Source organism: Poecilia reticulata, linkage group LG19 (assembly GCF_000633615.1).
Source record: "Poecilia reticulata strain Guanapo linkage group LG19, Guppy_female_1.0+MT, whole genome shotgun sequence".
Lineage (NCBI taxonomy): Eukaryota > Metazoa > Chordata > Actinopteri > Cyprinodontiformes > Poeciliidae > Poecilia > Poecilia reticulata.
Genome location: NC_024349.1, coordinates 18,174,575 through 18,187,116, shown reverse-complemented (window position 1 = coordinate 18,187,116; position 12,542 = coordinate 18,174,575). Strand labels below are relative to the sequence as shown.

The 12,542-nt window shown below is 37.1% G+C and overlaps 2 protein-coding genes across 2 annotated transcripts; both read left to right on the top strand.

Moving 5' to 3' along the window:
* The first annotated feature begins 594 nt into the window (after positions 1–594).
* LOC103481764 (gastrula zinc finger protein XlCGF57.1-like) lies at positions 595–4,594 on the top strand. The gene is made up of 3 exons (XM_008437504.2): positions 595–908; positions 1,074–1,293; positions 2,178–4,594. The coding sequence occupies exons 2-3, from the start codon at positions 1,176–1,178 to the stop codon at positions 3,590–3,592; spliced, it is 1,533 nt and encodes a 510-aa protein (XP_008435726.1). The 5' UTR covers positions 595–908; positions 1,074–1,175; the 3' UTR covers positions 3,593–4,594.
* A 2,078-nt stretch (positions 4,595–6,672) lies between these two features.
* On the top strand, positions 6,673–10,349 carry LOC103481765 (gastrula zinc finger protein XlCGF57.1-like). The gene is made up of 3 exons (XM_008437505.2): positions 6,673–7,522; positions 7,610–7,817; positions 8,564–10,349. Exons 2-3 carry the CDS (start codon positions 7,706–7,708, stop codon positions 10,027–10,029), a joined length of 1,578 nt encoding a protein of 525 aa, XP_008435727.1. The 5' UTR covers positions 6,673–7,522; positions 7,610–7,705; the 3' UTR covers positions 10,030–10,349.
* The last annotated feature ends 2,193 nt before the right edge of the window (positions 10,350–12,542 follow it).

Below are 12,542 nucleotides of genomic sequence, written 5' to 3'. Positions count from 1 at the left end.
TAATTTTCGTCATTTCTGTGAATTAGATTTTGTAATTAGGGAAACTCATAATTTTATCTTGTTGAAAATTGTAGTTATTCTTTTATGATGAAAATTAGATTGTCAAATTTAGAAATTTTGGCATATCTGTACACCTGAAATGTGTCACTGTGGAGTGTTTATAGGTAGGTCTGCCTTGATTCCGTTGAAACGGTCGGTGCGGTTCAGTACCCAAATGCCTAATGCGGAGTCAAACTTCTACACATATGACAATCTCATGTTCATTTTTCCAACAAGGTACACACCTGTTTATTTAATTACCAAACTTCTTATGTGTAATCTTGAATATGTGTTTCAAAACGGTTTAGAGTCTAAGACTGAATTTGACTTTTTTTCAGTTAGAACTACTTCGACTTTTTATATGCATTGGAAATCTACAGATGTCATATTTTCCTGTTTGAAAACTTTAAAGTGAAAAGAATATATTATGAACATTGCTTTTAACGTTTTATTTATATCGATGTTCTTTTCTTGTGAAACGCTTACGTTTTAAGCAGGAAGTAGGTTTTCACAGACAAACTTTACTTCTCATTCATTGGACAATGAAGAGGAAGTAGTCAGATGGTTTGTTGCTAGCTTGACTATGCAAGCCCCAATAGAAAAATGTATTATTTAGTAAAACAAATGCATAATTTATGCATTAGTCGTTACTCGAAGGTCTTCGTGGGGTGACCTCTTCTAGATGTTTATTTGTAACCGCAGTGATCATTTCTCCTCCTAGGTGTGCAGTATAAAATGTAGCTAGGCTGCATTAGCAAAGTGAATGGACGGTGAAGCTAAAGCTGCTAACACAGACCTAATCAGTCTCTGTGAGGTTGACGCTGATAAAGTTCATGGTTTAATACAAGACGAGTCCACTCTCCGAACTGGTGAGACTGTGGGGAAGACAGGATCAGTGGACACTTCCTCTAAGCCTCGTAGTCCTGTTGAGGGCCGAGAGACTGGGGAATGGACCCAGAAACTGACCAGGGTGTCTCGCATTATTTTCTCAGTTCTCCTTTTTGGATCAGGTGCTAATTTGTGTCTGATTCCAGTTTGAGGCAGCAAAGAGGGATGCGGATGAAACCTTAATGTACTAGGACATGTGAAGGCTGAAAACAAGCTTTGTGAAAAGGAGAATCCCAGGTGGAGCGAGGATGACTGAGATGATGAAGGTTGAAGCTGATGAACCTGGAGGGTTCGGCTCGGAAGCCCCCGTGCCTGCAGGATCCACATCAGAACCAGAGGAGGAAACACAAGACAGCAAAGATCTCAGTAAGTGGCACACATTTGTTTGTCTGCATTGGAGCAAACAAACTGGGTGAAAGTTCTAAAAGGGCTGCTGGGCTGTAGGGGAAAAAAAAGCAAAGCGTCAGTAACCCTAAGTGATGAATATCCTAGAAGCCATTGCAGCAGAGGTAGAACACACCTTGAACTTCTAAATCCTCCAGTTGTAATGTTTCCACTGTTTGGCCTAAAAGTAACCAGGCATAAATTAACTAATTATGCAAATAAGCAAACAAAATGTCAGCCAAACTTTGGAAGAAGGCTTGATATATTTTATAAAACATCCAAAAGGCAACAATGTTTTAAGTTTTATTCTAGTCACAATCCACCTGACTAATTATGAATCTGGTTAATATGCTTAACACAATTCTGTAGGTCTAGAAGCCTCACCACCAGCCCAGAAAGTCACTTATTATAGCTTGTAAATTATTCCTGTTTTATATTTATTTGCATTCCCCTTATGTCTTGGGTAAACAGAACATGTACATTAATGATATATTCTAATCACTCATTTATCCAAACACATTTTGTTTTCATCGACGTTGATATTTTTATCAGTTGTGACACAATTGGTAACATTTTGACCTTAATCTGATGAGAACTTTTATGTCCAACAATGTTTCTTTTAAAGCACTACTATAGTTTAGTTAGTAGTTTCAATTTGTATCCAAACAGATCAACAGTGTCTTGGCATTCTCTAATAATAAGTCCTTATAAGGACACAATCTGAAAAGACACATGGTTTGTAGCGTTTGTAATCCTAATAAGGACATAATTTTCCAGGATTATAACCCACCATCCACAGAAGTTTAAGACTCTCCTTCACTCACTTTAACATTGTCGCCAATCAGTAATGTCTGTGTGTGCTCCAGTGTTCCCAGACCTTCATATTGTGGTGGTTAAAGAAGAACATTGTGATTCATGGAGCTCCAGCTCCGACCAGCAGGACCCTGAGCCCCCCCACATAAAGGAGGAAGAAGAGGAACTGTGGATCAGTCAGGAGGAAGATCAGCTTATTGTGAAGACCGAAGATGAAGAGAAACCACAGTTATCAGATCTTCATCAGATGAAAACTGAAGGCAACACAGAGGCTGAAGGTCTGAGCAGCAGCTCAGCTGAACAGAAGGAAACGGAACCCGACTGTGGAAGACCAGAACCAGACAGGAATCCAAATCCACAGTGTTCTTCCCAAGAAATTAAGATGACTCTTCACAAAAGAGGTAAAAGATCTAAAATGAGTTCCAAGCTTACAACTCAGAGTGCAGTCCAAGCAGGAGAAAGGCCATTTGGTTGTGATGTTTGTGGCAAGAGATTCAAATGTAGAATTCACGTTGACTTCCACATGAAGACTCACACTGCAAAGAGAGAGCATAACTGTGATTTTTGTGGTAAAGGATTTCAAGACGACCATTCCCTACAGACGCATGTAAGGGTTCACACTGGAGAGAAACCTTTCGCTTGTGACGATTGTGGGAAAAGGTTTCATGCAAAGAATATTCTTAATAGTCACATGAAAGTCCATTCAGAAGAAACATTTCCTTGTGAGGTTTGTGGCTCAATATTTAAAAGAAAAGAAAGCCTCAAGAAGCACATGTGGACCCACACTTCACAGAGACCGTTTGTCTGTAGCGTTTGCAGTAAAGGGTTCTTGAAACAGGATCATCTAAAGGGCCACATGCGTATTCACACAGGAGAGAAGTCGTTCATTTGTAGTTTCTGCAGCAAAGGGTTTTCACTGCAACACAATCTGAAAAGACACATGGTTGTTCACACGGGAGAGAAACCACTGATTTGTACCGTTTGCAGTAAAGGATTTTCACAACATTTAGATCTGAAGAGACACATGCGTGTCCACACAGGAGAGAAACCCTTTATTTGTAGCGTTTGCGGTAAAGAATTCTCAAATCCCGGGGGTCTGAAGAAGCATATGAATTTTCACACCGCACCGTTCAGCTGTAACGACTGTAGCAAACATTTTGTGGATGAAATGCAGCTGGAGCGACATGCGAGAGTTCACATAGAGGAGAGACCGTTTGCTTGTGACGTCTGCAAAAGCAGATTTAATCATAAGTGTCATCTTAAAAAGCACATGCGAGTCCATTCTGGAGAGAAACCGTTTATTTGTGGTGTTTGTAGCAAGGGATTTACATTGCAGGAGAACCTAAAGCGACACATGCGCACTCACACGAGGGAGAAACCGTTTGAGTGTAGTGTTTGCCGTAAAGCGTTTTCGCAGCATGGCAATCTGAAAAGACACATGGGTGTCCATGAGGGCTGCCACTCGTGATTATTTTGATGGTTGACAAATCGCTTCTGTAATTTCCCCAACAGTCTTTATTTCGCAGATTTTTTGAGAAAGCTGCTGTCATGGGATTTTTGGATGCATCTCTGATCCAACACCCTCATCATCGTGGCATTCAGCTCCAGGCGTGTTGGAAAAGGGACGCAGCTAAATTAGCCACTCCCTCTCTGCAGAATGATAGAAATTCTCACAGTAAGTTGAGACGTGTTTAAATACACGTGAAAATACAATTCTTCTGTAGGTGTTTTTTAAATTATTGTTAGTCAAAATCCATTTTTAATACTATTAATCATTCATTGCTTCTAGGGGACACAATCGGAGATTCAGAGCCAATTTCTGATCTTTGGGTTCAGTAAAGCATATTATGTGAGCCAATCATTTTAAAATCTAATCATGTCTTTCACTCATTTATTGTTGAAGCTACTAGTGATGGTGCCGTTGGTCAAATCATTGATGTCCTTTGACTGTTTCTCTTTAAAAAAAAAAAAAAAGCCAGTTTGGTTCTCTTGCTCTTTGTTGCTTCTGTCTCTGGTCACATTGGTCATGTCTGTGTTTTGTTTTCTTATTGTATGAGAATTGTTGACAATACTCAACCAATGAGTGATGTTTAGTGCTTAACCAACCTGAACGTTAATTCTGGTTTCAAATGTACCACCTCTCTCAGTGCTCTTTTCAGAAAGTAACGGCTACGCTTTGTAGCTGTCAACATAAATTATGCACATAACTACAAGACAATGGGCTTATTTTTGTTAATAGTGCCTCTTGAAGCTAAAATTATCTGAATCAGACACTTCTGCATAGTAAAGTATGGACGCTAGATGTTACCTCTTTATTACTTCCTGCTGGCAGTTAGTCACTTTTTAACTCACCTCTCTTAAATATTAGCTTTCATGTAATCTTGTATAAAACATGTTGTCCTAAAGAGTTTATATAAAGTCCTGTTGCTAAATATCTTAAAGTGTGTATAATAAACGTATTTAAAAGCTGTTTGGACTGAATTATGTTTATAATTTGATATGAAATTGACCTGTTTGTTCAGTAAAATGCTTTTAGATGACTGTTTTAGTGAATTAGAATTATAATAACTTTGACTGCATCATTGTGTTTAATAGGACTATGTTAATGACGCGTATATATTTATTATATCACTCTGATATTTTGAATTGACATTGAATTAAGTGAGAACACCACCATGGGAGTGTGTGCTGCGGAGGATTACAAACATCAATGCTGATGAACAAACACAGGCACGTGCAGAGGGGAGGGTGGTTAGGGGTGCTTGAGCACCTGCCCTTTTTCCTCCTTGCCCCCAAGTGCCCTTTTGGTCATTTTTTTTTGTATTATTATTTTCTAAGCCCTCTTGTGACGCATAACATGTACTAAAATTATTATTTTATTTTATTTTTTTTTGTACAACATAATAAGCCGGTCATCTTGTTACCTTTGACCTTTTGCCCGTGACGCATGATGCAGTTGCCTCTGCTGCAGGGAGATAAAGCGGCTAACTGGAGCTCAAAGTAGCGAACGTTCCAGATTACAGAACAGGTTTTGGTGAATTAAAAAAAAACGTTTTTGGTGAATAAAGTGGAGTAGACTTGCTACTTGTCAGATGACGGAAAACGTTGAAGTATCGTTTCTGCTTCAGCTCRGAGTCGCGGTTTAAGCAGAGAGGTARTGAAATACAACAGACACTGACAGGCCTCTGCGTCTGCCTTTCTCTGATGAACTACTTAGCGGGAGGAGACAACCAGGTGAGGAGAAACTGTTCTTATCTATCGATTCAGTATTTTTATCATACAGACATAAGGCTGTTGTTGTTGTGCTATTAGCTATCTGCTAGCCAACGACTTTACTAGCAAAGCTAGATAACTAAAAAGCTTCTTCCCTGTATCTTTAATGATATCAGTCATTCTTCAGTATTTCTTATGCAATGGTGGGGCACATCGCCCGTCGAAAACCGATCATCTCCATAATGGATATATGTCCCATCTTCTAATTTCCTTTGCTGCATAATATACATTGCATTTATTCAGGCGTTAGGTAAATGTATCTTGAAGGCTTAAATAATTGTCCAACAAGGATATTCATTTAGAATTAAAAATAACTCACCCTGAATTACCATGATAGATATAATGTATGTAATAAAAGTTTGTCATTAATGAAGGGGAAAAAACTCAATCCAGACTTTAAGTTTAGGGTCTGGTTTGCAGAGTATGAAGTTAAATTTGTTTTCCCAATTATTCAATGGTGGGAAAAACTAACCTCCGTTAAGTAAAATAAAATTGTAATCAAAACTTTTGGAATTGTAATGATTTCTTTTTTAAAAACAAATCGTTTTGTTTAAAAAACTTTTTAATTAAATAACTAATTTTTATCTTGTGAACATAAGTTATTTGCCAAACAAACTTTTATTTGCACACATCAGAAATCTTTTATTGCGATTTTGGGCCCTGCCCACGACTCATGTGAGAATCACAAGCAAAACTTTGAGTCACAAACAAAACCTTAGAATATTAAGAAAAGATTTCTGACAYGCACAAATAAGTTTGTTTTGCAAAAAAAAATTCACTTCATGAGACAAATGTTTGATTTAAATGTTTACAAAAGTTTTTTAATCAAAACTCAGTAGGCTTTTCTCATGGTGACATACATTAATTAAATATTTGCTTTTGTTTTTTGTTTTTTTCTGCAGTTCCACGTTAAAGTTTGATGCAGCTCTGCTTTCCTGAATGGACCGTCTTCATCTCCACTGCAGAAAACAGGCAGCTCTGTTTTATAGATTACAGTCACTAAAAGGTTGCATTGTGCACTTGTTTATATTTTTAATAGTGTAATTCTGTAAAGACATAATATGTCTGGTGGTCTAGCTCTGATTTACATATCTTGCTAAATTGCGGGTTTGAATATTGCAATACTTTCCTATAACACAATAGACCTGCAGAAAGAAATTACTAATAAAATATCTTACATAGGCATAGTGTTATGCTCTATATGGAGATGTTCATTAGCTTTGATTGTATATGTCACATTTTTGTAATTTATCATCGTTTCTTAAACTTTGAAAGCTGAGAGGCTTTGTTAATATTCTGTCCTAAAATACAGTTTGATGTGCCCCTTTTTTTCTTTTTTTTGAGCACCTGCACAAACATACTGTAAAAGGACCAACCTGTTGAAATGGTTGCATAGGAAAGTGAACAAGAACAGCATTTCTATCTGTGGCACCTCGTGGCTCTATAATTGCCATTTTGAGAAGGAAAATAAATGACGTTAAATAAAACTTAAAACTGCATAAATTGATGTGTGCATGAAGCAATTATAAGGAGAGGATTTTTGTTAAAACTTGGCTCCGTCGGGGAAAGCATTAAAACATAAGTATAAATTAAAATGTAATAATCTAGACTTTGGAATTGTATTTTATACTTAAATTTTACCTGGGTCAAAAATATGCGTCCTCTCTGGTTTGTATCCATATGCCTCGTTACTTGTAGGTGATTCTTGTACGTAATACTAACTACAGCAAACCCGGGAGAGTGGTCAAGTCTTTCCGGAAGTCAGCTGGGTTCCTTTCCTTATCGCTGATTGGTCAGTGAGGAGGAAGGAACCGGATGTAACAATGTTAGCTTGACTGGCAAAATCCCTACAGGAAAACGTGTTAAAATGTGTGTAAAACAAGTGCTTACGTGACACCCTTGGTACATGGTTGTTTCTGAACGATTTTATTATGCCTAGTTTGCTGTACAGAATTAAATTAGCAATTAGCAAGGTGAATGGACTTTCAGCTAAAGCAGCGAACCGCAGAGGTTAAATAAGCGACGTCCATCCTTGGACTTTGTGAGACTGTGGACACCTCGTTGTGCAGCTGAGGACCGAGAGCTTTGGGATAATTACAGAGTGGACCCAGAACTACTAGCCAAGGTATCAGACTTTCTGCTCTGCAGCTTCTCTTCAGCTTATCCTGACATTTTCTTACATCAGATTATTTGTGTCTGATTCTATTTCCAGGAAACAGAAAAACAAAAGATACAGGTTATATGACTGTAACCTATTCGAACATGTAAGGCTTCTAACCAGAATGTTTGAAAGAAGAATGGGATAAGGATGTCTGAAATGATGAAGCTGGAATCAGATGAACCTGGAGGGCTCAGCTTGGATCCCCACATAGCATCCACATCAGAATTGGAGGAGGAATCACAAGACAGCAAAGATAAGAGTAAGTGACATGTTATCTGGATTGAAACACTGACTGGAAGTCACAAAATGTTTGCTGGATTTCAGAAAGAATTGCATATAAGGCCCAGATTCAGCTTTAATGGCCAATATTGTGTGCACCAACGAGATATTTGACTTTAGTTTGTGCAAATATGTTTGTATGTGGCCATGCAGGCTGGTTCTACAAACATTTATGAATACTATAATGTTTTATTTAAAACCAACAAACATGTATATTTTTTTATTGTTAAGGAAATCTTTTTGTCCGTCAAAAATATTTTCTGCAGAGAGAGTCTTAAATGCTGTCCAATTATTCTTATTATTAATCCAACCTACATGATCCGTCCGTCTGTCCATTTTCTTGACACCCTTATCCCTTTGTGGGGTCGGGAGGGTTGCTGGTTGGTGTCAATTAAAAGCTCTTTGATCCTGCTTAGTTTCATATGAACTAGTAATGAAGCTTATTTGGCCTGCATTTATTGAACTGATAAAAAGATGGTCATTTTTATTCTTATTTTGGGATTGGGATTGACCATTTAATTTGATTATATGTTGATTAACTTTTCCTTTCTTTTATATATGAAAAAAAGTAGAAAAAAAAACTACTATAGTTGTTCAATGTATACTGCTCAAAAAAATAAAGGGAACACTTTAACATTTAAGTGAACACTGAAGTGTTCCATTTATTTTTTTGAGCAGTATATTTTAGTTTATCACTAATATCCTTGTGTGTTTCATTGTTCCCAGTCCATCAGATGTTGGTGATTAAAGAGGTTCCTCTTGACTGGAACGCCAGTTTGAAGCAGCAGGATCCAGAGTCGCCTTCTGTAAAGGATGAAGAGGAGGAACTTTCGATCCGTCAGGAGGAAGAGCTGCTTACCGTAAAGGTCGAAGATGAAGAGGAAACTCCGTTATCAGAACTTCACCAAATAAAAACTGAAGATAGCAGACAGACTGAAGCTCCAGCCAGCAGCTCAGCTGAACAGATGGGACAGACACAGCATGATGAAGAGGACTTCGGAGGACGGGAACCAAACAAAGATCCTGAAGCTCTTTGTTGCTCTTCCCAACAAAGTAAAGTGACACCTCAGCTTTGTTCAAAGCTTACCGCTCAGATTGGGGAAAAGCCATTTAGTTGCAGTCTTTGTGGCAAAGGTTTTAAACGCAAAACATCAGCTAAATTACATATAATGACTCGCATTGGAATAAGAGAACATAGCTGCTATCTTTGTGGTAAAAAATTTAAAGAAAAGGTTTCTCTTCAGACTCATATGAGTGTCCACAGTGGAGACAGACATTTTGTCTGCGACGTTTGTTGTAAAAGGTTTCATACAAAGAAACATCTTAAAGCCCATGTGAAGCTTCATACAGAAGAAAAACATTTTACCTGTGATTTTTGCAACAATAGATTTAAGGTTAAGGAGAGTCTTAAAAAACACATGAGGAGCCACACCTCAGAGAAACCATTTGTTTGCAGTATTTGTAGTAAAAGATTTTCTCAACAGGACCATTTAAAGAGACACATGGATGTTCACACAGGAGAAAAACCATTTATCTGTAGTGTTTGCAGTAAAGGATTTACACAACAAGTCAATCTGAAAAGTCACATGTGTGTTCATGCAACAGAGAAACCGTATATTTGTACAGTTTGTAGTAAAGGGTTCTCACAAAAAGAGAGTCTAAAGAGCCACATGCATGTCCATACAGGACAGAAACCGTTTATTTGTAGTGCTTGTGGTAAAGGATTTTTACGGCAAAGAAATCTAAAGAGTCACATGAATGTTCACACTGGAGAGAAACCGTTTGTTTGTGGTGTTTGTAATAAGGGATTTGCTATTCAAAAGAATGTAGAAAGACACATGCGTGTTCACACAGGTGAGAAACCATTTGTTTGCAATGTTTGCAGTAAAGAATTTTCACTACAAGGGAATCTAAAGAGACACATGCAAGTCCACACAGGAGACAGACCATTTATTTGTTGTGTTTGCAGTAAAGGATTTCCACAAAAAGACACTTTAAAGAGTCACATGCGTGTTCACACTGGAGAGAAACCGTTTATTTGTGGTGTTTGTGGTAAAGGATTTTCATTACGAAAGAATTTACTGAGACACATGTCTGTTCACACGGATGAAAAACCATTTGTTTGTAATGTTTGTAATGAAGGGTTTTCTCTGAAAATTAATCTAAAAAGTCACATGCATGTTCATGCATAACTGCTTATTTTAAGAGTTCAAACACTAAATACACCTTAATATGCATTAATGCACTCATTGGAAATCATTTTAGCAATACCACTGAAGCTAGCTTTGCCAGTCTTCCTTAATTCTGCTTGTGAGTGTACAGCCAATCAGCAACAAGGAAAACGAATGCAGAACAACTGACTTATTGTTTGGTTAGGTGACTACTATACAAACCATCAAGTCTATTAATAGTCTATATTAGCCACTAAGTACGTTCCCAACTTTCCATCCATCCATCCATCCATCCATTTTCTTCCGCTTATCCGGGGTCGGGTCGCGGGGGCAGCGACCCCCTTCAGAAGGGGGGAGGCCCAGACTTCCCTCTCCCCAGCCACTTCTTCCAGCTCCTCCGGGGGAATCCCAAGGCGTTTGGAAAAGTTGGAAGGTTTTGGTTGGTTAATGGTGCCTTAGGTTCAATCACTGAAGTGGTATGGGTGGTATTTCAGTATAAAAAGTCAGCTATTTGTTTACTTTTGTCACATTCATCATTGCTTTTATGAACAAGTAATGTTGGCAATGTTAAACCAATGAGAACTGGTTAGAGCCTAATTACCTCAATGCCACCTCAAACGGTTAATCCTAGTTTCAAACAGTTCATCACTCCGTCAGAGCTCTTTTCAGAAGCTGTGGTTTGTAGCTTTATATCAACATAATGTATTTACCTGACTACAGGACAGTGCACTTTTCTTCAGACACTTCTACAAAAGTGTCTGATGGTACCCAATAGTAATATGGGTACTAATGTTACCCGTATTACTTCCTGCTAGTAGTTATTCACTACAGCTGTATTTTTCATTCTAGGCTTTATTAACAATAGGAAATGTTCATGTAATGTGGTAGAAACATGTTGTACTAAAAGGGGTGCTGATGTAAAATATGTTCAAACTAATCTAATAAAAGTGCTTCAAAGCTGTATTGACATGACTAGTTTCTTGTGAATCGGACCTGCATGTCCTACATAGTTTAACAAATTTGCAAAAGTGTAGTTATAACCAGGGGTGAAAGTAGTTTTAAATTCTTGGGGGTACCCAACATTATATCAACATAATGTATTTATACCAGATACTAATGTTACCCGTATTACATTAGTATTACATTAGTAATACGGGTAACATTAGTATATATATTAGTATATATAGGGCTTAAAAAGCTCCGGCCGGGGACCGGTGTTACGTCAATCCGCGTTTCCCCATCAGATACTGTTCCCCCTGCGTCTTCTTGCCGCTCCGCCCCGCCCACGCGGCAAAATACGCGCGTGCTCGTGCTGAGCACTGAGAAARCACGCGCGTAGGGAACTACGGACACCGTGAAAGCTCAAACAATGTTTCGGCAAAGTTGTCACTTTCTTCACGTTTTGGCGGGAAACTAATAATAACAACAACAACAATAGTAATAATAATAAATAATAGTGATGATAAATACATATATGTCACATATATAATAATTATAAATGTATATATATGTTTTGTTTTATATACATATATTTATGACATAAAAACAGGGCAATGTATTTTAATATTCGATATTACCCATCAGATACCGTTCCCCTTGTTTTACAGTGGGGGAACGGTATCTGATGGCCATATTTCACCCATCAGATACCGTTCCCCCTATGTTAAAATTACCCATCATATACCGTTCCCCTTGTTTTACAGTGGGGGAACGGTATCTGATGGCCATATTTCACCCATCAGATACCGTTCCCCCTATGTTAACATCACCGTTAGTAGGTCGCCATCTTTCTTGAAGCTAAGTATAGGTGTGACGCTAACCAACCAATTGGGGAAGTTGTAGCCTGATGACTGTCTCTCCTCATTTGCATTTATTTTTTCCCCCAAAGTTTTGCGGGGAAATAGAATGTGATAAATAAGAAAATAAGGAAATACTAAATGAATAACAAAAATTAGAAAATGGGAAGATTAAAATTTTTTCAAACAAATGCTAAATGAAAAATAGATAAAATAAAAATGGGTAAATAAAAGAGGGATATGAGAAATGGATTAATGAAACTGGGTTAATGGAAAAAGGAAATTGAAAAATGGTTAAATTAAAGAATAGATTAATGAAAATGGGTAAATAGATATATGGAGAGCCATTTCAGCCAAAATTAAATAAATAAATAAATAAATGGGTGAAATAAATAAAAAATTTGTAAAATAAATAAATAAATGAAGAAAATGAGAGAAATAAATAAAAAATGTGTTAATTGATAATTTGAAAATTGAAAATTGATAATTTAAAAAATAAGTAAATGAAAAAATTTGGTTAATGAAAATGGGAAATTGAAAAGTAGTTAAATGAAAAATAGATTCATGAAAAATGGGTAAATAGATAAAGGGATAAATGAAAATGAGAAATTGATAATCTGAAAAATAAACAAATGAAAAATTGGGTTAATAAAAAAGCTAAATTATTTATTTAACAAATTTTTTATTTCTCTCATTTTCTTCATTTATCTATTTATTTAACAAATTTTTTATTTATTT

Bases quoted from the DNA above. Each gene is read 5' to 3' on its own strand.
- LOC103481765 (XM_008437505.2), top strand. From the start codon at position 7,706: ATGTCTGAAATGATGAAGCTGGAATCAGATGAACCTGGAGGGCTCAGC. The intron at 7,818-8,563 runs GTAAGTGACATG...CATTGTTCCCAG, and splicing joins ACAAGACAGCAAAGATAAGA to TCCATCAGATGTTGGTGATT.
- LOC103481764 (XM_008437504.2), top strand. From the start codon at position 1,176: ATGACTGAGATGATGAAGGTTGAAGCTGATGAACCTGGAGGGTTCGGC. The intron at 1,294-2,177 runs GTAAGTGGCACA...TGTGTGCTCCAG, and splicing joins ACAAGACAGCAAAGATCTCA to TGTTCCCAGACCTTCATATT.